The following is a 19,893-nucleotide window of genomic DNA, read 5'->3' on the forward strand; positions in this document are numbered from 1 at the left end:
CAATGCACAGATTTGGGGGTGAATTCCACCCATCACAGAGAAGTCACTGCAGGAGTTGAACTTCTCTTGCCTTTTATTCCAAATGGAAAACCCTAAAATTACTGATGACGCCTCAAAAAGTTTCTGCACACATGAAATTTTTTTACAGAATTAAGGAAAAAGACAATTATTTTTTTTAAAAAAATAATTCAGCAATGCACAAACTATAACATAACATAAGATGTCAGTTTCTTCAATGATTTTTGTTCAAAGATACACAGCTTGGCAAATAAGAAATTTGGAATTCTTATGTGAGAAATCATCCAATTAAAAATCCCTCCAAATTTAAGCAACCATGACTAGCTATAACCTCATCTACCAGGGAACATTACATGGTACTCCCATGGTCAGTATTTCCATTAACAACAGTCAGAACCTTTTGGTGTAGATCAAGCAGTAGAACTCCGCAGTCCATATAAATGGTTTTCACTTCTTTTTCAAACAAAGTTTATTCAGTTATTGGAAGGGTAGATAGCTGGTTATTTAACTTACCGTGATAGAAGAAAAATCTCTGCATAGAACATGGACATTTTCTCCCAGCTATCACTGGATGATGATAGAAGGCCTGGCAGCCCTTACTGCTGACACTGTTGGAAAACCTATCATCCACATACTACCTAACAATCATATACAGCCATAGCCAGAAACAGACTGAGTTGACTGAAGTTTTATCTATTTCCCAGAAAGATTATATCATTAGATATGATCCAATCTAACATGTTTCTGTGCATTAACATGATTTACATGATTTTTTTCATCTGTCACTGAAATATAGATCATTAACCTGACATTCCTCTTAGGATTTAGGGATGTTTTTATTGATGTTTTTATGATTATGCAATCTGATGTCTGGCAAACCATAGAAAGCTGTGGGTAGGTGGGGGAGTGCATGTCTGAAAACTAAAGGAGAACTTCAAGCAGGACTGTTGTGTCATTTACTTGCTGTAGAAAGTAATGTGATATAATTAAAAATGGTCAGGAAAGATTACTATCTTTTGGCATCAAATTGTAACACATGCAGTAAAACAGAAATTATCAGCCTTGCATAAAACAGATTTTTTTTTTTCCTCCCTGCAGTGGGGGTCCAGTAAAGCCCTGGAACATCCTGAGGATAAAGAACATCAACTGGATGTAAAACAGAGCTCTTTTTTAATGGTTTAGGATGGGAGGATCTTCCCCTGTAGTGGGAGGAAAAAGCTGGAAATGTCACTGCTTGATCTTTTTTAAGTTTTTGAACTAATATGCAAAATTAAAATGAAGATAAATAAAAATCCTTGTGAAAAGGAGTATTAAAGATAGGACAGTTCTTTATTAAGCATGTTCCAGCAGCCTATGAATTAAGAATGAATCATAATATACAAGCAGTGTGGGGAGGTCTGGAAAGTTTAATCTTCTTGGATGACTCTGAAAAAACTGAAAGAAAACAGTAATTTTCCTTTACCAATTTAGGTCAGGCAAGGCAAAGCAAGGCAAGGAAAAGAAAGAGGACCAGGGTATGAGGAGTGATTTTGTTCACTGGTGAAGAGAATGAAGAGGTTGAAGAGTACTGTTCCCTCTTTTGGAACAGGTAAATAAAGACCAGAGTATCATTAAAAATTGCTGCTGAAAAGTAAGACCAAGTTCTCTATTAGGAACTAAGTCAATCATTTACTGATTGGCCCTAGTGGTGGAAACATTCAGTAGTTTTTAAGCCATGAGTTTTTCAGCTGCCAGAGGGTATCTTGCAAGCAATATTCGGAAAGAACTCTAAAACTATTGTGGTTCTTGACAGAAAAACAACAACAAATGAAGGAGAAGCAAAGAGAACTACCTCCTACACTTTAAAATATTTAAAATTACAACAGAAGTGCACTTAAGTTGTGACACTGACTCATGGACCTCCTTCCCCAGCAGTTTCTTAACAATGCCAGGTTTAGACTAAAATACAAGTCAGAAATTACAGTTCACTGCAATAATTAAGTTCCCTCTTGACCTCTAAAGGGGACATTCAGTGAATCAGTTACAAGAGACAATGCAAAGAGTCTTGAGAAGGCCACAGGATTGTGGTTTTCAGAAGCTTACAGTCTTCATCTGAGTATCTCGTACTAAAATTCCATGGAATGCTTTTCTCTTTAACTACCAGGCACCACTTTGCTGAGAGAACAGGTCAAACAAAAAATGTTCTACCAGCTCAGGTTTTTCAGCACCACAGATTTTACAAGGCCCAAAAGGCAGATCTATGGCTAACATAAAATATTTGGACTTGATATAGATGTCACGAAATAATGCTGTGCCTTTCCTTGTTAGGGAACTGACCTGCAGATGAGCCCAAGGTGTAATGTTCACAGTAAAAATGTTTGGACTTGAACTTGTCTAAAATTTGAGAGAGACAGATTGCCCATCTGTTATAGACTGAGTTCCCATTGACAGGATCCATGTGTTGACTTAATAGCCCATTGGGATGTTTGAAGACATTTAAAATCAATAATTGTGCCTTCTACTTTCCTCTCATGGGTTGAATTGACATTTTTAGGGCTTCAGCCAATCCCATTTCAGATAGTCTGGATTATGAAACTTCTGTGCCACAACATTACATATTTCCAACAGACTGTTGTAACTTTTAGCCCCTGACAAGGTCAGATACTGTAGGCACAACATGGATATACTTCAACAACTTATTACTATGCTTTTGACTTTTCCAGATACAGCTAACGACTGCACTTACAACACAAGCTTGGGATGCAACTCCCACGGTTGAGTGTGTCTCATACCTCACCAATTGTTGGAAAAAACTGTCTTTAGGGCTGAAATGAGCTAGTAACAGGCAAAAAAGCTCCAGTTTTTCTGTGTAATTCAGTGCTTTGCAATCAACGAACCACTTCTAGTCAGGTTTCTTCCTTATGCAAATCTACTTTATGCATTCATTTGAAGTCCATTTCTGAGTGTCCAATACAGGCCTAATATATCAAGAGCGAGTAGGAGTCATCCTCACCTGCCCCTCCTTTAATGCTAAATACAAGCAAATTTGGAGAATGAAAGATTAGCCAGGATTCTGCAGGCCAACACACGACTTCCTAGGAACCCCTGCTGAAAAAGACACGCAACAAGCTTTTAAAATACTTTCTACTCCCCTGGCCTATGTTCTTTCCTCATTTTGTTATGATATCCATTTTGATTTCCTCCTATTGTAACTGGTTTCATATCTCAAATTTTCACATTGTGAAATAAGCCTAATTAAAAACACTTCTAGAAAACTTCTAACTATCTTGTAATAAACATGTAAGTGGAAACATGCAACTGGATCTTAATTTTTTCTTGCTAGCTCACACAACTTCAACTGCAGGTAATTTATCTTCAATGAACACTAAAAGTACCATCTGGAAAATACAACAATTAATGAGAATAAATAAAAAGCTGAGCTGTTCTCAGCTTTCTGTCTCTAGGTTAACAATTTTCCTATGCTTAGAAAGGAATGGCTCTTACAATTGACGTAATTGCGCAGACACACAAACTCTTACACACTTATATTCTTTGAAAGAAAATGTGGGGAGTTTTGTTTGTTTTTGTTTATCCATGCAGGGTTTTTTTAACTTTAGGACTGACTTTTGTCAGGATAGGCAAAACAGGAAGAAGTTAGTCAGGTTGAGTTTGGAATGTACATGAGCACCCAAGTTTGGAACAAGGTCTGTCTTGGTCCTTTCAGGAGGTGACTTTCAGGGAATGATCCACGCACAAGGATACCAGTGGAACAATTCCCTCTGAGAAACAAAACAAAGAAAGCTAATAAGACAGAAACCTCACTGACAACCAACATAGTTTCCATGTGAGAAAAACCCTTATGTACAAATGTTTTGAAGCTGTCAGATGACATGGCAATAAAAACTGCTTTCACCTCTTAGAATGTCACTCTGTCATATTAATCAGTCTCACTGGCACACTTCGCCAACAGACTACACAGACAGATAAATGCAAGTAGCTGTTTCGTATAGATACAGACACATGATTTCATTATTTTAGTCTATTAAGAAGGTATTCTCAGCAGACATTATACCAACTGTTTTCATTTGCATTTGCAGCCAGTATATAATACATTGCTGTACGTGCACGTCAGTGTTTTCCCAGATGGTGTTTTGAGAATGAAACTCCTGTTGGATAGAACTCTCTGGGACTAATTGATAAAATCTTGCAACAGATTTTTTAAGTCCTGGAAATGATAGTCTGTACCAAAAAGGCAGCAGTAAAACACTACTCCATTGTGTCAGAAAATTAAATAAAAAACTATGTGTCCCTTTCATGTGCAAACAGGTGAAGCAAAATATGATGATGATGATGACTCTACATTACCAGAATATCCAGATAAAGTGGTTGAAATCTGGACACTTTTGAAAGCACTAAAACCCTAGTTTGAGAAAACAATTAATTCTGATTTAGGATTCTTCATTCTGGAGAAAAAATGTCATAATCACATAAACCGGACCCTGTCTCAGAAGTCTTCATGGTTTTCCCTGGGTCAACTCTATTTTATGATGGATTATGTATGGCTTGTCCACTAGCACCTGCTTAAAGCATATAAGCATAGAGATGGCAAAAATCATGAAGCTGCCACAAACACTGCATCATGTTGTCTGTGTGGCTAACACGAAATTGGAGCTATTGGGTCAACAAAGAAAGGCAACAATTTCTTCCTCTCTTCAATTTTGGCCATACTGGTCATACTGGACTATCAACACAACAAACACCAGTTTTACAAGCCCTTTACAATCCTCTTTAAATACATGATCTAGAAGTGTATGATCAATGAACAGGAAAATCATTAGCACTAAGCAACTATTACATCTTTATGGAAACAGAATATGAAAGTATAATAATGAGAGAATAGAACTGAATAATAAATAGGTGAAACTGTACTGTATTTTAGCCACTAGAACAATGTTCAAACTTTTTTTTTAATCTTGAATTACGTTATTACCAGAATCTCTAAGGTCTTTAAGTACCTGTGTAAGTATATTACAGGTTATGGGTGACTTTTGCTTTCCTGTATTTGCAAAATTAATTAAATATTACAGTAAGTATGGTTTATTCTGTGGTGTACAGATTCTAATGAGAAATGACTGAGTACTTTAAGAACATTTTTGAACATTAAAAATATTATCAGTAAAACTCACCCTATTTATTTCTCAGGAAAGTGCTCCCACAGCAGACTATTTGAAAATAATGGCTCTCAAATTCAAGCTAACAAAATGAATTTGAAGTTTCACTGGGCATTGTGAAAAGAATTAAACTACACTTTCTTTATTTATACTCAAACACAAAAAATGGCGTACAACCTCTGAAAAATGTCACACTGTTCCCAAGAATCCCACAGGGATATAAACTGCTGATAGAGCAGATATAGCAAGGAAAATTAAGAGATTTACAGCCTAGCCAGAGCTCTCCTCAGGGGACTGCACTTTCCCTGTTAGGTGATGGGAAAGTATCTGCACTGTCTTCTCCACTCATATTAAATTTGCACTGAGCCCTGAAGTTACAGTAACTGGCAATTGCTAAGAACGTAGTCCAAAATATCCAGTTTCTTCAAGGCAAAAAACCCGTCCTCTGGTCTTTACAAAATACTGAAGCTCTGAAAGAGCAGTACCTGGATTTCCAACTGATACTGGCGTGGGATTAAGTTTGCCTGAAGCACAGACACCTGAATATCAGCTACAGATCTCAAGTAGTCCCCATGCCTGGTGGGCTCCAGCTACCTCGTCAGTCAGCTCACAATGAGCTGGGTGCCTCTCCAGGCTTCACTGACTGCACCGATTACAGCTCCACCAACTATGGCAGGAATTTAGACACTGAGTTCGCAGACAGACAACAGTGTCAAAAAACATTTTGATGTCTTAATCAGAAACCATGTAGTCCCTCATTCAATGTTTTCTGTTTATTTTATGCAGCTGTTGGTAAAATTCTTACTTCTGTCAATCTGATACGGCAAATCCACAATATTTGCTGTGAAATGGAGAGATAAATGAGGAGTGTGGGGATAGTCATAAAATATTTGCAAAGGTACTATGACATATATATAAAACATCCCAGTAAAGATTGTTTTAGCAATGAGATGAATACTCTAAGTATGGAAAGAAAAAGTATTTTGAAAATCATCTTCAATGTACAAAAAGAGATAAAATTGAGATGTTTCTACTCAAATCAGCCACTCTAAACAGAGCTATTGTAACATGATCCAATGTTGACGACATTTTTGCCAGGAGTAAAATTCTGTTCTCAAAACCTAATAGGTTAAATACCACTCCACAAATGCCTTAAGTGTACTGCAAAGGTCTATTTCTCTGAGCCAACAAAAAGAGTAGACACTAAAAGGCATTGTAGAACACGGATATATAATCCACTAATTTCATGCCTTGCATCTGTGAGTCTTGCAAATGCCATTACTCCACGCTAAATTAATTTAGGCTCATTCAGTCAAATGAATGCACTGGAGAACTAATATAAACTAGAATTTCCTGAGCTATTATCTTCTATCTTCCAAAACCTGAAATAGTTTATGCTGATTTTACTGGCTAATTGTAACTGGCAGGTCATTTTCAGAACAATAAAAGCAAACCACTTCATGAGGAGTGAAACAAATTTAATGTATTCATTTGTGACCTTAACTCACAAAAACTTTCTCCTAAGGAGATTGATTTCTCAGCTCAAGACAAGTTTGGAGATGACACAATGATCATGATCTATTAGAACATATTTAGGTAAAAACTAGCAAGAAGAAAGCAGTGCAGACTAAAATAGTAAGTTTTTCAATAGGATATTTGTATCTTGCTGAAATTTTTAGTTTTGTCCTTCTTTTAGTTATGCTCTATAGGCAGGACTAGATGTTATACCTCAAGAATTTCTTTGACAGCACTAGGATTACCATAGAAAAACAAAGCAAAATTTTGCCCATTATGAACCTATTTGGCTTCATATTTTGTTTTCTAAACACAGTTCCTACGCAGAGGTAAATTTTCCTCATTTTTCTCAGGCAAATACTTTTCAATAAGTTTTCTGATGTTTGTATGACCAAGTCAGAGTCAGAGTTTACTAAGCTGAGTGAAGAAGACATTCATATTTATCCTTTATATTGAAGCCTGGAAGTGGAAAGACAGCAAATTTACAATCCACTGGATTCAGTGGCAAGATCTTTCCTGTCCTGTACACATCATAAGTCCAGAGCAGATTGTCCGTGGATGTTCCCAAATGCCTTGGCACTACTTTGAGAGGTAATAAGGGGAAAAAAAATCTTACTTTTTTTTTTTTTTTTCAAAACCTTAAAAACTTTCCTACAACAACCAGTGAGGACACTGTTTTTAGCACCTGAATTCACCTTGACTGATTATGACAATCTGGCACATCAGATACAGCTACAAATTAAAGCAAAGTTTGCTACACTGTACCTCCTGAAGTAATTCTGCTAGCCTGGGTATGCCATCACAGTCCTGAACAAGTCCTGTTAGCAAATCTAACATAATCATGCTTTTGATAATGGGCTAGCAGTCACAAATCAGCTAAACTATGCTTCTGATTCCTTTTCTCTTGTAAATATGTCTTTAGATGGACTGTAGGTTACCAGTTCCCAGAAATAACCCCATCTTTTTTGTTTCTGTTTATGCACGTGTGAGTGTGTGTGAGTGTGTGAGTGTGTGAGTGTGCTGAAGCTTTGGCTTCCAGCAGCTACACTGCAAACCAAGAAGTCTTGTTTTAGTCTCTAGCACTGTAAAAATTAAACAAACACTCACAGCAGTGACAAATTTCTACACACATATTTCATGCTACAGAAATCCCAAAGGAATTCTATTCTTGCCAACATTGACTAAAGAAATGACAAATTAAATCTCCAGCATGAAAAGTATTTGCTTCATTCTCATCTACAGCATTTAAGGGCCTTCCCTTAAGTGCCTACTGGAAAACCAAGAAAAGAAAAAAGAAATTAATAATTATTGCACTGATGTTAAAAATAGCTTGTATAAAGGAATTTCTAAACCTTTTAGCATCTTGCTTCCTTTCCAAGGACAATTGTTTGTCTTTTCTAAATGCTTTTGACCCTCCATTAAATATACTTAAGATACTTAAGCACAGTATTTAATGTAAAGCATAACCTCAATTTCTACTGGATTTGAAGCATGGTTTGGGGTGATTTACTGAATCATAGCCTACCTCATTAATGTTTCCTTTCAAACTATACATTTTTCCACAGAAATAGAAACCAGGAAGATTCTCTAAAGTTTATCCCACTGAAAGGAAGGAGCAATGAGAAAGGCAGCAAAATTTATCATCCACCAAAGCACTGAATTTATCTGAATACTACAGAGACTTCAGTCTTAGAACATTCACCTGATATTCCTAGTCCAGTTTTGAAAAGCTCAGTTCTAAACAGTGATGAAAATAAGTAAAGCCAGAAATCCACAATTATTTTTAAAAAACAACATAATTAATTCACACCAAAGCAGTGACCAGTTTGTAAACAGCAGGTGGCTGATGTAGTAAAAAGGAGGTAACACTGTCTTTCTGAATCTTGCTCCCTGAAAACTGGGTTCTGATGGAAGTTTGCTTCTTTTCAGGTTTGTCTCCTAAGATTTACCACCAAAAAAATGTAACCCACGCTGTTGTTTTACAAGCACCTTCTTGCTACGTATCACCCAGAAATAAGCAGATAACAAAGAGCATGATAATTTAAAAAGAATGTAAAAAATAAATGTCTGACCCACTAACAGATGCAAATAAGAGTGAGCCAGAGACTTTAGTGGTCTAATGCCATTTTAGCCAAGTAAAACCTGGCCAAATGTACCTGTTTATAAAAGGAACATATGAGGCATGAGCTTAATAAATCATCACCATGCAAGTCATTAAGGCACTAAAAACAAGATTGGAAGCACGATGGTTATTACAATGGTTCATGCATATTTTCAGAGGAGCTTTGCAAAGTAAGGACAACCTCAGTTTCTTACCTGAGCTTTTATTGGTTTTGTTCTGTCTACTCTTTACTTGCTCAGTCCATAAAGTAGGATAACGAGAAGCTATATCTAGGGGAAAAAAAGGCAACAGGAAATACTTTATAAATGTTAACATTTTAAAAAGTTATTAGCAATTGAATAGTATGCAGTTAGTTTTAAAGAAACACAGATCTTAAAAAAAAAGGCCACATTGCTTTATATTAGTGCAGTTAAGACTATTATTCATGCAAAGGCATGAATAATCCTTTCCTTATCCTATTTGTACAGAGGATTGAAATAAACACTTTTAGATGAAAATTGTATTTAATTAAAATAAAAATATCCTAGTCTGGACCCAAAAGATATGACAGCCGCAGACCAAATTCTGCAAGATTAGCGGTGAGTGATAAGGCAGACACAACGTAGGACTATTATTGTTTATTTAATGGCAATTAATTTCTCCAGAGACAAATAAGCCTCACGAAATATCAGCCTTAACAATGATCTCACTAGTCATTAAGCTGAAGATAGAATTTACCCTTTGACTTGCTTATTTGAACACAGAGTTTTAATCTGCACTTTGGCTCAAGTTTAAAACTTATGTCTGCCCTCAGCAGCGACAATTAAAATTGCTGATGCTGGTCTCCACACGTAGTCTCATCTCAAGACTATCACACAAAATTCACTGCCTCTGAGACTACTGTTTTTGTTGTTCCTGAAAAAAGAACAGATGTTTGCAATTTCTTGCAACAGCCCCAGCAGTTGAAGATACTCTTAAGATGGGGTTTTATGTTGTGGAATACAGTCCATAAGTGCATAGTTTAATACTACACTGTCAGATTTGCTCACCTTCTTCATCACCTTGAGGCTGAGTCTCCAGCGCGGGAGCTGAGGCATCATCTGAATTCAGAATGGAAAAGATTTGCAAGGAGACTACAATTATGAGAGTAAGCTAAATAAGTGTACATACATGATTGAAAATAATGATTTGCACATAGCCCCGGCCAGTAAACAATAATTTAATTTAAAATTAAGCATTCTTTATAGACACTACACAGCACAGATATATAACATATACAGACTACGTTTTATAAGTGGATGGGGTTTGAGGGTTATGGATGATGGATTTATTGCAAGTTCTTTGGTGATGCATGAAGTGATCAAGTTGCTCTTTGGAGTGCAATTCTTCATTCCTAATGCTGCACAATGATACCTAGAGATTATAACTGAAAAATCAGCATTTCTAAAGAAGTAATTAGATAAATTCATAGAAGAAGTGAGACCTGTGAAAGCAAAAACAGTCTGGAGAGAATGAGTGGCTGCAGACACCTTAAAATCAAATGGGTTTTTTTAAGCACAGCAGGATCTGTTTAAGAATCAAGTTGATTTTAAAAGTAAGATTCACAGATTATATAACCAGAATATTGTTTGCACAACTCCTCTGGTCAGCATTCTCCATCCGCCCACTACCAACCATTACTGCAAGAAAAGAGGGAGGGAAAATTACAGAAATGACAAGAGATGAGTCATTTTAGGTTCAGTAAAACACAGTGGACGGAGTGCTGGAAAAGAAAAATTAAACATAAAAACTATTTAAATAAACTTTTTCTAAACAGAGTGGTACCAAAGACCCATCTTCATTATGTTTTTGTTATTTAAAACTATTGCAGGTGTGGGGTAAATATGACTCAGCAGGCCATGCTAGTACAATTTTCCAGTCATATTTTCCTATGACACGGAGCTAACTCCAAGACCAAGGTGTACTGCAGTAAACAGCATCTTCCGTGCAAAGGTTTTATTACTATTTCTTGCACTTTCACAATTGGATCTCAGACCAAAATAGTTTCGAGATAATTTTCTTGGAATCTTCACGGAAGACAGAAGCAAAGGTAACTGAGAAGCTGCTTCTGGCATGTAGCCTTACCTGGGTAATGAGGGAACAGCAGCTTTTAGGCTAGCACATTATCTCTCTTTTTCCTCTTTCTACTGCAATTCAGAAGAGTCTCATGTTCTCTTTGCTATCACCATCACTGTTTGGGTTTGGGTTTTTTTAAAATGTTAAATTGTCTTTAAATCATGCAGAGGATTTGGGGTCACTCTGGCCTTTGCCTCTAAGGGTCACAGTCTAGATCACATTAAACACAGATACAAGTAGACACTGACAGCAGGTGAAATCAAATTTCCAGCCATGGAATAGTGACCTTTCTGCTTTTCACAAAACCAAAGCATCAGCAGCAGGAGCTTATTTTCAATGCAAAATTATCTAACCAAGGCATAAGGAGATTTCTTTTAAGAGCAGTCATTCTTCACACAGTGGCCGGATTCTTTGCTCCAATGCTATGAAAGATTGTCACTCCTCATTAGTTTTGCTGGCATGTCTGTGATGTCCTCTGGGTGGCTGAATAAGACCAATGATTAATTTCAGAGAGGCCATCAAGTATCCTAGAGTACTGAAAATCAAGACATATATTTAGATCATCAATCAGTACGTGATTCAGAAAACCCAGCATTTCAGAAGGCAACTTATCATAGGCCGATATTACCCTGTGCCAAGCCAGAAATTGGGTCTGCATTTAAATGAGACTTTTCTAGTAATTTTTGGTACACAATTTCAGTTTATGACACATTTAATCTTACATAATAACCTGAAATTCAGCATAATGCTGCAACTCAGTGATGATCAGCCCAATCAAAATCAGCCCCCTGAACTTTGTCCATCCAGCATTTAAAACAGTTTTGGTGTTGTTGTATTACAACATATGTTAAATGATTGACAAGAATTAGATATCTCACAGACTAATTGCACCATTCTTCCTGGCTGGCACATGTTTACCAGTCCACATATTTAAACACAATCCTGTTTAAATTGTTTGCTCTGTTTTCAGAGTCCAGTTACCAAGAACATGGTCCTGCAGTCAGCCAAGAATCAGAAAAAAAGGGATGGGATCCCAACTCTGACACCTGTGCTTTCCAGAGTATAAATATTTTCCTTGGACTGAGGAAAGAACTGTGGGGCCAGAGAACATACTTAAGGAAATGTATTTTAAGCTTCATTTCTGTTCAGTTTAATGTTTAAATTTACAAACACGCAAACAGATCTCCAATATCTGCAGCTGGAAGTTCTCTTTCAGTTTTGGAATACCCAGAGAAAGCAAGGTGCACAACTGCAACAGATGCGGCTCACCAGATCCGTATCTATGAGACATCTTGGAAGGGGAGACTGTCTCAGGTTAAGTCTCTGCTGTCTCTCGAGGAGAGCCCTCAGGACCACATCTTGAAGGTCTGAAGCACATCCTCTGGAGCACTGAGAACACTGTGAACCAGCCTAAGCTTGCTGGGCTACAGTATGAGCACACACCCCTGGTTAGTCCACAGGGACATGCAGAGGAAAGAGGAGCAGAGAGTGTTATGGTTGTTGCAAAAAATACTACAGTGCCCTTGCAAGCTGAGCAAAGGATTTGGGATGTCTCTGATAACAGTACTTTATTTAAAGCATAAGGCAGTGGAATAAGGGCGAGGAGAGGAAGACAGCAGCATTTGAGAAGAAGCAAGGACCACCTGGGAACCAGGTCAGAAGGCTCTCATGCTGCAGGCTGGTGCTGGAGAACAAAAACCGGGCATGAATAAAACACAGTTGTGTCACCTGAGACAAAAATACACATGATAAGAAGGGAAATTTGATAAACTGTGCTCATTTCCTTGTTCTGTAACTGTTCATTCGGGGTTCAGGAGTTCAGCCAACCCAGCCACAAAAGAAAATAAAGGATTCTAGTCAAGTTTTATATACGGGATAGTTTGTTCAGTTCAAAGCTGAAAATGGAAGTCCAGACCCGAAGAAAATGGGCAATCTAAGGTTAGTGGAAGCCACAATTTGTCTGGAAATACATGAAGGAACGATTTTTCAGTACTTTGTAATTATTAGCCTTAAAGAAGTACTGCTTCTTTTAGCCTAACAGAAATACAGTTTATTTAAATGTTAGGTTTATTGCAAAACTGCGAAAGCTCCTGTAAAAAAATCAGTTATATTTACCACACACCAAATAGATAGGCATTAACATTAGAAGAAAAATGAGTAATTTCTTTAAAATTAATTTTTGCAATGTAACTGACAGAAATATTGTTTTCAGCTGAATTTGAAATTCTTTCAAGTGTTTGGAGAGTGTAAGCTTTAATTTTTTTCAGGGCATCTCATTCATTTAAATCTACCAGCTATGTTGTATTCACATCACACTTTGTCCTGCCAAGAAGATATACATCATGACCTGTACCAAACAATCATCTTCTGACCATAAATAGAAGACATCAGATGAATTAATCACAATATAAAAGCAAAGTTCTGGGTCAAAAATGACTCAAGCACTGATCGTTATGGAAATAAAGTGAGAACTTCAGCTCCCCAGATTTTGGGACTGCAGAATGCTATCTTTATCAAAGAAATGGAATAATCTGTCCTCCAGAAATGGCAAGAAGTATGGGAAAATATTTCTGAGTATATATTTGGGAAGGAAAATTGTCTTCCAAACAGCATGGAATCACAAAGTCTATAGGACTGAGACTAGAAAAATATAGCATTTATGCATACATATGTATACAAAAATATATGCATACATATATGTATGCTTATAAGTTTACTAAATATCTACAAGGCAAACTTAAAATTAATGGTATTATGCATGCATACATATTACATATGCAGCTATAATACATCACAAATTTATATTGATAATGTAAATACACAGAAAACCACAGCAGTGTCTCCCACAGCTATTTTAGCTTCTATTTGAAGGCCAACTAAGATATTTACCTGTTTTGCCTGCACCTTCTCGTTGTGGTAGCTTCTCACTCACTGAACCTGCAATTGGAAAAAGGAATTAACCAGAAAAATATTATTTTCACTACTAATATGCTATCTAAGAAACACCATTCAGCTTTAATGATTCATTTTTGTATATTACAGCAACAAATATCAGCAAATTCTTCCTCTGAAAACCAAAGGTTTTAGCTTTGCTGACCTCTGCATTTGTGCACAATCCATACACTGCCAGACCCCACTTCTTGGCCAACACAAGACCTGAGAAAAAAGTAGCATTAAACCCTACATAGACACAAGTCCAAGAACATGCTCATGTGCTGCAGGATGACCCCTTCCCCTCCCCACTGCCCCAACAAGGACAGGTTCTGCAGGAAGGAGCATACCCCAGAACCAGCCCCTCGTGGTCCCTCGTACAGGGCAGCTCCTTCCCTCTGCTCAGTCTCGCCCTCACACCTCAGATGCTCCGAGGGGCTTTTTCAGCCTCTAGGCCAGGCCTGGCTCAGATTAAAAACTGCCCCTTTCTGCTTTCAAGGCTTCACACAAAGCCTTGTGGAAACCCTGTGCCGGGGGTGGCCAGAACACAGGGCCTGAGCTGGGCTCACGACTCATCCCAGAGCCGTGGCCCTTGGGAGAAGAGGCAGCAGAGGTGAGAAGGGGATCAAGAGGATTACAAGAGACGGGTTTTAACCGCTTGTTCTACCAGCCTGGATTCCAGCCCAGCCCAGAATACAGACTTGCTTTCAAGCCATCAAGAAATGGAGGATCCACTAATTTTCTTAGTAGTTTTTCAAGGAGGCACTTGTCCTTAGGGTTTAAAATAGATATCCTTCCTTATTTTTTGCTTACGCACCATCGCATCCATTTTTAAGATTCTAATTACTAGACACTTCTAACAATTTATCTGTCTCTGCTGCATTAAAAATCACCTTTAAAAGTGGTATTTTTCTCTCTGAAGAGCCACATAGAGTGATCAAATTTTAAAAACATGAAGTCTTTCCATTCTTACAACACAGTCTCTTCTTACACACACCTGCTGTAATTAAAAGAAAAAATACCAAAAAAGCACTCATCTGACATATGCTTGTATGTGTGTAAAATAATTCAGCTGGCTTGATTTTCTTAATTGATTACCCCTGGCATAACTACAATCACTGTGTTTACGAAAAACTAAAGAAAACCCAAACCTTGCAGCACAATACTTGGGTTCTAAAAGGACAATTTAAATAAGAGAACCCACTAAATCACAGGCCTTGCTTACCATGCTGAACTGATGGTTACTTCATCAGGAAGTTTCGACAAGGAGTCTGCCAGAGGTTTTGTCATAATGCCTAACATTACAAATCAGCCCTGCTGATTTTAAAGCCTCTATAAAAGAATACATGGCAATGCAGCCAAGCTAGTAACCTTCTGATGGATTCAGCTCTTAGTACTGCTTTATATATTCATATTACATCTTTATATATCCATATTAAAATATTCTTGTTTAGACTTGTTTCCTTTTATGGCAGTAGTGTATTTTAGTGTGTTTTCACTGCATTATATTTGAGTCACCAGAAAATTCAATAAACTTAGTGATGCATCAGTATTAATTGAGGCAGAAAAAATAAAATTGCTATTACTATAGGAATTATAGTAATATCCCAAGGGTGTTTGGGATAGCTTGCTCTAAATGGGCTCCAATATTAATCCATGTTGTTCACTCTGAAGAGGAGGCAGATTTTGCATTTATGCTGAAGCCAGAAGATCTTTGTTTTTGGTGCTTGTCTTGCATTTGATAAAAGGCTCAGCTTGAACTCAAATAAGATGTTCCAGTGTTCGGAAGTACTACATACAAAATTACAGGTTTTTCTAATTGCACTAAATACCAGTGATCCAATCTTTCCTCAAATTTCATCCAGCTACTATTAACTCTGTAGTTTCTGAATTTCATTTTGGTGCACAGGCTTATAATTATAATTTTCTTGCCAATCCAGATACTTTAGGCTCAACACACAGTCACACAAGCATTTTAAACAGGCTTTTCACTTGTGAGTAGAAATGATGTCTCAGCAGTGTGTGATGAACTGCTACTGATACCCACTCTGCTCCAGTCTGGCACCAGTGTTGTCTCTCTATGCACATTCAAACTACTAGTATAAACTGAACTCAGTTTATACATAAGTAATTTAACACACTGGTGAATATCCCACATCTTGAACTAAAAGCAGAAAAATCTTTCCAGATGCATTCACATTACTTCATCTGTATGAGAAACAGTGAGAATGACTGAAGTCTGGGAGAATTGAATTTGATTCTTTTTACCCTATATTTTCATGGGAAATTAATGGATGGAGGCAGAGAATGGCATTAACTAGTACTAAAAACTAACTTTATCATACTGAATCTAATTTCAGTAAGGAATTAGATTAATTCTATGAAAATTAGGTTTACTTGGTTAACGTTATTTTTTTAATAGTCTTAGAGAGGCAACAAAAATATTCACAAAATTTCCTATAAAATAAAACCTATACCCTTTATATAGTTCCATCTGAAATTTTCAATTTATTCAGCATAAACTTTTCTTCTTGTCTCCAAATTCAAGGTAAGGAGTTACTGAGTTTGTATTTTTTTTCAACCATTTCCTGAATATATTGAAGGTAAAAGCACTTCTAGCCTAATTGGTGACAGGAAGTCGTATTTGCAAGTTTTTAGGAAATTGTGTCTTCAATATCAAGATGAATCCCCACATTTTCAGCTAGGCAGGAAACAAAACCAACCTGTAACTTATCTAAAAGTTAGGCAAAGCAATTGCCTTCCAAGTTTTCAGTACACTGTAAGCAACCAAATCACCACATAACTAAATACCCTTATGGAATGATGGAGGACAAGGAGGGATATTAGATTTGGCAGCATTACTTTAAGAGGAAGAATTTTGCACCATTCAAGCTTGTACACTTGCTCGGCCATCTATGTATGATTCTGATAATTCTTTTGTTTTTTAAAGGCAGTCATATTCATGACTTAGCTTATTACACAGCACAATTCCATTCAATTTCACTCCAACAGCATCTGAGGAGCAGCACAATAAAGCTTCCAGGGAATGGGACATGAGTTCTGTGGTTTGTGATTTTAGCATATTCATTTTATTAAAATTCTGAGTATATGGGACTGGGCTAGAAAAAATATGTGAAATATTTTTTTCTAGTTTAGATAATGGTTTCTGGTTGCCTACTAAAGAATATTTGATATATAATCACTGAATGGAGATATCAGGAGAGGTAAACTCTCTCTACTATCCCTATCCCACCTATGGTTGTGTCTGACTGTGCATGTACAGGACAAGTACTATGTAGGAGGACAAAATATCTAGATGATTCAAGGATGGATATTTTTCTCCAGCTAACAAAAAATTATTTTAAATGTCCGTTGCCTTCCCAAATATATTTTTTCCATCGTATTATCTGATCATAATACTATACTGGAAGAGTTCTGAATTTCTAAATATACTTAATTGTATTTTGGCCATAAAAGATGATCATGCCATCTTAATCAAAAGGTAGCAAAGCTACTTCACAGGAGAATAAAACATGTCTCCATACCTCTGCAATCTCACTGTCAGGAGGCCAGCATATTTAACAGGGCATAAACCCCCTACAATAGGCAAAGACTGTATTTTCCAATGGTAATATAGCACCTGCTTCTCAACTTCTGCTCCATTTCTCAGGGCTCCTTGCCTATGGAATTTCTGTAGCTCCCTGCGGTGCTGATAACGGAGATGGAGAGTTGTAAAAATGTCTTCTTTTTTATGTCTGGTGTTCTTTAGTGAAAGTACTGGGAGACATTCATCATTTTTAAGGAGCTTTCTTTTAATGCCATCATGGGAACGTGTTTGATTTACTGTCCCTCTCACCACTGTGCCTGTAATAGTGAAGATTGTTTTCATGGAGTGGAACAGCATTTTGAGATTTATCATGTGTGTCTTAGCAGTACCAAATGTTGATGTGGGAAAAACTGAAAATGATGGAAGAGGAGGCTCTTTCAGGTAAAGATACATTAATTAAACCAAAGGTTTACATAAAACAGTTGGAAAATCCTGCATTTTTAAATGTTTCTTATGACCTTCATCCTTCCACTTCTTATGTCTTTTGCACAAAAGGCAGCTTAAATAAGAGCAGCATGAACAACTCAAGGAGCAAAACATGGCTCAGGCAACTGTTGCTGATACATAAAAAAATATATATGGGACACTTTTCGGACCTGAGATAACTTTAGGAAACACCACGTTGTTCACCTAACCAACCTTTACAGTTTGGGAAATGTAGAGGTTGTCTTCATATCCAGTATCACACAGTAAATGGGAAGCGTGGATAGGGGTTGGAATTGCTAAACCAAACTCCTAACTTCCTATCCTAAATTCAGCTCAGTATTTCCTCTGTTAAAATTCAAGTTCTTCCAGACTGCCATGTTTTTCTTTCTTATTTTCCTTCTTTCTTATTCATTCACCAAAGGTACTTCCACTGGGGAGAAATGAAAGGCAAGAAATTACCCCATCATTTCAGAACACCATAGCTGATTAGACATGTATTTGAGACTTATCTGAAATTCATGAAGAACTAACCTAGAACTGAAAATTTTCTGAATATTTTCATTAAAGCATGAAATTTTCATACATTCCATGGTAGCACATTACCTATTAGAAAATCATTAGAAAATCGTCTTAATTGTCTGTACAAATTTTCTCCTAAAGGAAAAAGGTAGCAAAAGAGATCTTGGGAGAAAAAGGTATGGTACAGGCAAACTGAGAAATTTGTATAAATGTTTTTGAAATACCTATAGCATCCAGCCTGCAGAATACACAGAAGCAGCGAAAATACAGAAACATGCCAGTGTCAGGATGCCACCACTGCAGGAGATCTGCCTGCAGATCAAAACCAGCAAGGCAATTCCTGCATCTCTGTAATACTAGTTGAAACAGGAACACATCTACGCAAATTCAGTTGACCCACTAAAGACTTGGTTATGATTCCTGTGCACAGTTGTACTAAATAAAAAAGAAAAAAGGGAATCAATAGTGATCTGGAAAACATCAACACTCTTGCGAGGAAAAAAACCCTGAGTCTGTTATCCTAAACAGATGGCAATTTTGAATAAATACTTGGAAATGGGATAAGGATGCAGTTGTGCTTCAGACTTTCATTTTGCAATATACGAACTAAGTTTTGCTTTATTATACCCCATAACTTTCTGAGAAAATCTGCAGCTGTCTTCTCTGTTGAATGAGAAGGTTTCTCCAGATCTCTAAAAAATTAGACCTTAGCCAATACCACTGCAAAATCCCCTAGCCTTTCAAGTCTTACTTCCAAACTCTGCTGTAGCTGGACTTCTTTCCTGAGGGACAAAAGAGAAGTGATGAACAGTAAAACAGGAGAACACTGATACAAGCAGGGGACAAAATGTGCAGAGATAATCCCACAGGGCCTCATAACAACTGAAAAATTACCCACAATCTTTCCATGGATCAAAATCAGACTCTGAATACTCACTCACCTGTGCCCTGGAGCAGTTCATTTATCTCTGAGCTACTAAATTCAATTTGAGTGCTACTACAACCTTTACCTTAGCATTTCTGTAAAAAAAAAATTCCCTTCCCACCCCTTCAAAAATGGGCTGAAGCAGTCTGGCAGTTTATCTGCTAGGTACATGAAAATACCTTTGAGAGGAACTAGGGTTAGGTTCCTGTAGAGATATAGAATAATTCTCATATTAATTGATTAATTATCTGGGAACTATATGGCAGTTGCTCCTCAGTAATACCAGTACAAATACAAAAAGTGAAAATATAGCAAGTGATTCAACAACATTTTGAGTCAAAATAGTGCCATGTGTTATAACACCCCTGACAAACAAGTATTTATTGAACTTTCACCATCAGCATAACCCCTTCCTCACTGATGTCAGTGAAAGGACAGGCAAGGAGGAAACTAAAATTGGATTTTGCAGAGAGAGAAACAAAGGTACACTTTCAGAGATGCCCTGGCTATGGACATGTAAAAACATCTCTACTCAAAATTACACTGAAGCACCAAAGTGCTGTCCTAGCCATAGCATCATAGAATC

The 19,893-nt window shown here is 37.1% G+C and overlaps 1 protein-coding gene across 4 annotated transcripts in view; it reads right to left on the reverse strand.

Moving 5' to 3' along the window:
- The window catches only part of SMOC2 (SPARC related modular calcium binding 2), a 139,287-nt gene that overhangs the window by 60,105 nt on the left and 59,289 nt on the right, over nt 1-19,893 (reverse strand). For 2 of the 4 annotated variants that reach the window (XM_063390566.1, XM_063390565.1), the window contains exons 5-7: nt 13,789-13,836; nt 9,834-9,917; nt 9,000-9,074 (exon numbers count right to left, since the gene is read on the reverse strand). In XM_063390566.1, coding sequence (XP_063246636.1) covers nt 9,000-9,074; nt 9,834-9,917; nt 13,789-13,836 — 207 coding nt within the window. The remainder of the gene's footprint in view (nt 1-8,999; nt 9,075-9,833; nt 9,918-13,788; nt 13,837-19,893) is intronic. The other 2 variants (XM_063390568.1, XM_063390567.1) reach the window with 1 other exon arrangement.

This window comes from Prinia subflava, chromosome 2, assembly GCF_021018805.1.
Source record: "Prinia subflava isolate CZ2003 ecotype Zambia chromosome 2, Cam_Psub_1.2, whole genome shotgun sequence".
NCBI classification, from domain to species: domain Eukaryota; kingdom Metazoa; phylum Chordata; class Aves; order Passeriformes; family Cisticolidae; genus Prinia; species Prinia subflava.